We start from the raw sequence: 6,110 nt of genomic DNA on the forward strand, positions 1-6,110 counted from the left end.
TTCATTTTTGTCTTATTCATTAAATTATGTTCAAACTGATTTTGTAATTTTATTTTTAAAAGTTACCACGGCACATAATTTTATTATACAATATATCATGTCATCTTTATGTTAACCTAAGTAAAAGAAAATTATATATCTAAAATGGATTTTCCTGAAAAATGTAAGATTTTGAAATTAAGGAATTAAATTAACCTTTATTCAAATTTTTTAGACAGTCATTTTTTTAAAATTCAAGATCTAAAATAGATCCTTTTGAAAAGTCAAAATAAAATAATTTAATATGTATTTTCTAAAATACTATATTTATTCCCTTTAATTAGTGTACCCTGCCGTTTGATTTAGATAAATTATTATAGCATTTCATACTTTCTTAACTGTATGTCAATAAAGTAAGCTCCTAAAGTTGAGGAGAGAAAAAAAAAACAAGACTTACCTCCTAATTAATTTAAAATTTTATATCCAAAGAAAAAGAAAATTCTTAGTAATGTTTACGTTTTAAGAAATATATTAATTATTAAGTATAGTATAATGTTGAAATTGTGATAGAAAAAATGAGATTAATAATAAAATTAAGAGACTAAAATGGTCATTTTTAAAAATAAAAAAAATTAAAATAATACCTGAACTAAAATAAAATTAGAAAATACAGAAATTAAAATAAATACTTTTAAAATACAGCACTAAAATCTAACAAAGATTTAATTAATAGCGAAAAGTTTTCAACTTTTCTCATTTTACTTCATTATTTCATTATTTTTCTTCGGCTTCCCTTTCCAAATAAAGTAAGAAGCAGAATGTCGTGGCCACGTCAGAGAGTAGAGAAAGCCACGTGGACTGAAACTGAAGGCACGTGGCACGTGGAATCACGACTCGTGCCACGTGCAGGACCGCATGCGGAATAAAATGAAAGAAACCGAAGGGCAAAAATTAACATTGACCGGAGAGAAAAAATGTCGAAGCATCCGGAAGTTCCCGGCGAGCCGACTCAGACCGGCACCGCCGTCCTGGAAACCGCCACCGCCGCCGTCCAAGGCTTCCGGCCGATCAACCAGATCCACCAGCACCTCTGCGCGTAAGTCCCTTCCTAATAATATACAAAATAATATACCCATCAACGTTAATTAATCTTTTTAACTTTTTAAAATTCTAGACATGGGTAATGTTAAAGTGCTAAAATGAAGTCAAAGATATAGTTCAATTGGATTAAGATACTTATTTTAATCGTAATTTCTGTTGAGATATCCAACCCATCAACTTAAAAACTTAAAAGAAAAAACTTAAATTCTTTAGTTTAGCGGCGATTTATCTTATTTTAACATGATATTAGCGCAAAAAATCAGGTGTTTGAATCATTGCATCGTTTTTTTCTTCTTCATTATGCTTAAGTTGTATCAAAGTAGGAGGTAGGAGGTCATGTGTCTGAACGTCTCTGGAAATGACATAATTATTATTATTGGGTAATGTTAAGTGCTAAAATGAAACTTTTGAAACAATCTAATTTACAAAATTTAGGGGTATAATTGAAATCATCTACGCTAAGATTTTTTTACATGTTTTTCATTAAGAAGGTTGATGAAATAGGTATTTTTTTAAACAAATTTAAAGGTAGAGGATAGTTGAAATTTTATCCTAAATTTAGGAGCACTCGTGTGAAAAAAAGTTTCCAAAATTGGTAAGATTTTACAAATGAGTATAATATTTTATATATCTAGGTGAATAAGATATTTATTACCCTCTCAAATTGAATTGAATTGACTGAGAATATGACGATGGATTATTCTTTTCACTTAATATAAGACTTATCAAGTTCTTCCTCTTTTTTGCGACATGTTAATTAGGTTTCATTTCTACTCGTATGACATGTCGCGCCAAGTGGAGGCGCATCACTACTGCGCGCACCTGAACGAGGAGGTGCGACAATGCTTGATCTTCGATAGCCCGGAGAAAGATGCAAGACTAATAGGGATCGAGTACATGATATCAGAGGATCTGTTCTTGACGTTGCCCGACGACGAGAAGCCGCTCTGGCACTCGCACGAATACGAGGTCAAGAGCGGAATTCTATTCCTGCCGAACGTGCCAGGCCCCATCGAACGTCTCGATCTCGAGAAAGTTTGCAAGACCTATGGCAAGACGTTCCATTTCTGGCAGGTACCACTGCTACAAATATGAGCTTCAATAAACGCTATTTTTCCGAAACATTTAAAAACCTTCATGAAAGGGAAAAAAATCTTACTAAATACACAAAATACTTTCCAAACTTTTATTTAGTTGTTCTAGTCATCTCTCCAAAATTATAGAGAGTCAGAAACCATTATATGTAAAAGTTAAAAGAGTATAAACTTTTGTTGGTTTTGAACTTAGGTTTCTAAGGCTTTAGTTTTGTGGATTTCAATTTAGTTTCAATATCATAGTGCACAATAGTTTGAACTTGATTTCGATAATTTTAGTTTTATATCCTTCATGTGAGTTTACATGATTTCTATTTAGTTTTGAAGGACAATATGTGGTAGGGTTTCGAGCTCGACTTTTTGGTTGGTGCTTAAATCAGTTGGTCGATGATAGATGTTTAAATCAAAGTGTTTAGGTTATTAGCGTGTATGATTGAATAAGTAATTTGATTTGAACAAATTTCATGAGAACATCTCGTAGCATTACTAAATTCAAATCAAGATTTTTAAATTGGATAAAATTAAATCTAATTTTAATCATTTTCTAAAAAGGTTGATCGAGGTGACATTCTACCGCTCGGCCTCCCACAGTTGATGATGGCACTGACTCGGGATGGCCAGCTCGACGAGAATCTAGCGCAAGGTAAGAAAGCCTCCACCATTGATAATCTTAAAAGCAAGGAGGTGTTTTGTAGAGAGTTATGGTTGATGGTTGACTGCAGACGTTGAGAAGCGGTATGGAGTTTCGTTCGGGGAGGAGAGGAAGAAGAGGGAGTATATGTCGGGGCCAGAGCACGGCGTGCACCCTTTGGCAAATGGTGCGGGGAAAGGGCTGAAGACGGAGCTCAGGGAGACGACGATGCCAACGATCGTGGCCTCGGCTACGAGAGTGTTTGTTTGAGAAAAGATATGGTATGGTTTAATACTTTGGATGTGCATAATAATGCATAGAATGTGTATATATGGATGTGGAAATGAACCAATAAGTTCTCTTGGGGGTGTTGGTTTTATAGGTTGAGTCTTTTAATGTAGTGAATAAGTACTTATTTGCCAAAAACTACTTTTATTGGATAATAAAATTGGAACTTATATTTTTAAAGTTTGATATAATTACATTTTTCAAGTTTGTTAAGAGGTTTGAATTTCTACGCCCATTTTTTATGAACTTAAAAAAATATCATTGTAGCTTCTATTGGTGTTTTTTTTTATTTTTTATTTTATTTTTTTGACTTTGAGTTATTTATTTATTTATTTATTTTCATTTAACCATTGAGTTAAAAGAAATTCATTGAACCTTGATCTAAGATTTTAAGAGAATTTTTTTCTTACTTAAATGGAGTGTTTGGTAACGTTTTCAAAATTTTATTAAGAAAATTAACAACTAATTTTTGTTCTTTTGTTTAACTATTTTTAAAATTCTCTAGTTTTTTTGTCATTTTTAATTTGTTTTAGAACATAGCTTAAAATTAACAACTATTTAATGTTTCTTGTTTCTCTGCTAATAACTATTTTTGTTTATGCCTCAAAATAACTATTTTTGTTTTTTTTTAACTATTTTTAAAATTCTATTGAAATTTTAGAAATAACAAAAACAAGTTTTTTTTAATTTTTAATTTGTTTTAGAACATAACTCAAAATTAACAACTATTTAATGCTTCTTGTTTCACCACTAATAACTATCTTTGTTTATGCCTCAAAATAACTATTTTTGTTTTTTTGTTTAACTATTTTTAAAATTCTATAGAAATTTTAGAAATAACAAAAATAATTTTTTTTTTCATTTTTAATTTGTTTTAGAACATAAGTACAGATATTGTTTGAATCTATAAGTTTTGTTTCCCTATTTGAAATTTTGGAAATAAAAATAAATACAATATCATTCTTAAATCAGAATATAAATGTTAGGCCATATCAGGTTTGTTTCTCTATTTGAAATTTTGGAAATAAAAATATATACAATATCATTCTTGAATCAGAATATAAATGTTAGGCCATATCAATCTATTTTTTCTTGTTTCTCTATAAATAGTAGAATATGTAGTTCTATTTATTAAAAAGTGCTAGGAAACAAAAGAAAAAAAATGATATGAGAATGTTATAGAATGAGTTTTTAAAGCTTCTTAAGAGATGTTTTCTACTCACTTATGGGGCTCGAACCCAGCTTCCATCTTGACAGGGCGGTGCAGAATTGACTTGAGGAGAAAATATTTAACAAAATCTACTCTATGTTAGTAGTTTATTTTTCTTTGTCAAAAAATAATCAATATATTGTAGTTTCATTTTCTTTGTCAAAAAAATACTCATGAAAGCCAAGTTAAATGTCATTTGATTTTTGTACGATGAGTTTTCAATTTGATCAGTTGATATGGTCATAGCTTGACGTTAAATTAAAAAAAGTTTACTTTGATCCATTTGGGATTTTGTCTTTTTTTTTTTTTTGTTTTCAACCATGTTTTTTTAGAAGTTTCAAGTTTTCAAATGGTATAACTTGTTATAAGTTGCTACAAAATACATTGCTATGGTATGACTAGAGCTGAGTAGAAAATATTTGATGAGATTTGATCCATGAAACTTTAAAACCTAAAGATAATTTGGCACGTTTTTCGACTCGGAACAACCGACTCAGGTGGAGGCTCTCTATTTACTCGCAATGTCAGCTGTTCCACTTTAGTCAAAAGTTTCAACCACCCTAAAATTATATCCCACCCCTCCCATAAAAATTTAGATAGATATAGCACTCCTTTCAAATGAATATTTTTCTAGATATTTTTATATGTTCATAATCCTTTCAAATGAGTGATATTTTTTTAGATATTTTTATATGTTCATAATTTATAAAAGAAAGGTTGATCAATGAGAGTAGTAGCCTATGACAATGAGAGTAGTAGTCTATTATTAGAGTAGTAGTTTATGTCTATTATAAATTTAGGTAAGCTCTCTTTTATTTTTTATTTTTTATTTTTTATGAGGTTCTTTTTTGACCGGGGTTGCTGAATATCAAAAACTTATTACACAAAATCCTATTTTTTTAGAACGAGTTGAAGGAGTAGGCATTATTTGTGGAGAAGAAGTAATAAATTGGGGGTTATCGGGACCAATGCTGCGAGCTTCCGGAATACCATGGGATCTTCGTAAAGTTGATAATTATGAGTGTTATGACGAATTTGATTGTCAAAATCAAGTGACAATCGGAAGAGTTGTCCATGTATATATGTAAGGTACATTTTCTTTTCCGATTAAAAAAAAATGTTGGCAAGTCTGAAAATTGTAGAGCAAAAAGTTTTGCACCAACATTTTTTCTTTTTCATTGAGAAATGGTTGTTGGGAGACTCCATGCCAAACGTCGGGATCTATCTCGAAGTTTTATAAAAGCGTCGGGAGAGACCTCTTTTCATCAAAGAAGCTTAAAGTCATATTTAATGCATTATGTATCATTTAAATTCATGTATTATTGTTTAATAAGGTTAGTATGTGAACTGGTGTAGGTTGAATTTAGACTAGTTAGCCAAGAGTTGTGTCTTTCAATTAATATAAATAGAGACGTATACTTAACCATGAAAAAAACAACATTTGATGAATTAAATTTCAGATTAAGTTTAGTCTCTCTCAAGCCTTAAACTTTCTTTGTATTGTTGTGTTTAGAATGCATGTTTAGATCTTTCAATCTAGTTTGATCAATTAGGCCGTGGAGAGTTCGAAATCTTGAATATAGGAACAAGTTCTCCTTTAATCAAAGCATAAATGTGTTTTAACTTTCTTGGAGTTAATTTATCATCTAGTTACCGGAGTTATTCTTATTATTGTTGTGGGGTTCACTTTGAATAAGAGAGTTATTGAGACAGTTTTTCTTTTTCACATCTTGTTTGGGTCGAAAAAAAATAAAAGGAATTAGCTATCAATTATTAGAGATTATTACAATCACACCCTTAAACTTTA

General features: G+C 30.5%; 1 protein-coding gene across 2 annotated transcripts; it reads left to right on the forward strand.

Annotated features, from left to right (window-relative positions):
* Window positions 1–941: 941 nt before the first annotated feature.
* Window positions 942–5,576, forward strand: LOC111018598 (oil body-associated protein 1A-like). Of its 2 annotated transcripts, XM_022294765.2 has the most exons (5): window positions 942–1,075; window positions 1,842–2,154; window positions 2,727–2,817; window positions 2,897–3,086; window positions 5,207–5,576. In XM_022294765.2, exons 1-4 carry the CDS (start codon window positions 954–956, stop codon window positions 3,073–3,075), a joined length of 705 nt encoding a protein of 234 aa, XP_022150457.1. In that variant the 5' UTR covers window positions 942–953; the 3' UTR covers window positions 3,076–3,086; window positions 5,207–5,576. The 2 variants fall into 2 exon arrangements, with proteins under 2 accessions (XP_022150457.1, XP_022150456.1); XM_022294764.2 differs by lacking the exon at window positions 5,207–5,576 and having other exon boundaries at window positions 2,897–3,273.
* The last annotated feature ends 534 nt before the right edge of the window (window positions 5,577–6,110 follow it).

The sequence above is a fragment of the Momordica charantia genome (genome assembly GCF_013281855.1).
Source record: "Momordica charantia cultivar OHB3-1 chromosome 7 unlocalized genomic scaffold, Mcharantia_2.0 BLBB01000007.1, whole genome shotgun sequence".
NCBI classification, from domain to species: Eukaryota; Viridiplantae; Streptophyta; class Magnoliopsida; order Cucurbitales; family Cucurbitaceae; genus Momordica; species Momordica charantia.

Coding starts and splice junctions, on each gene's coding strand:
- LOC111018598 (XM_022294765.2), top strand. CDS start 954: ATGTCGAAGCATCCGGAAGTTCCCGGCGAGCCGACTCAGACCGGCACC. Junction 1,076..1,841: donor ATCCACCAGCACCTCTGCGC/GTAAGTCCCTTC, acceptor CATGTTAATTAG/GTTTCATTTCTACTCGTATG. Junction 2,818..2,896: donor CGACGAGAATCTAGCGCAAG/GTAAGAAAGCCT, acceptor GGTTGACTGCAG/ACGTTGAGAAGCGGTATGGA.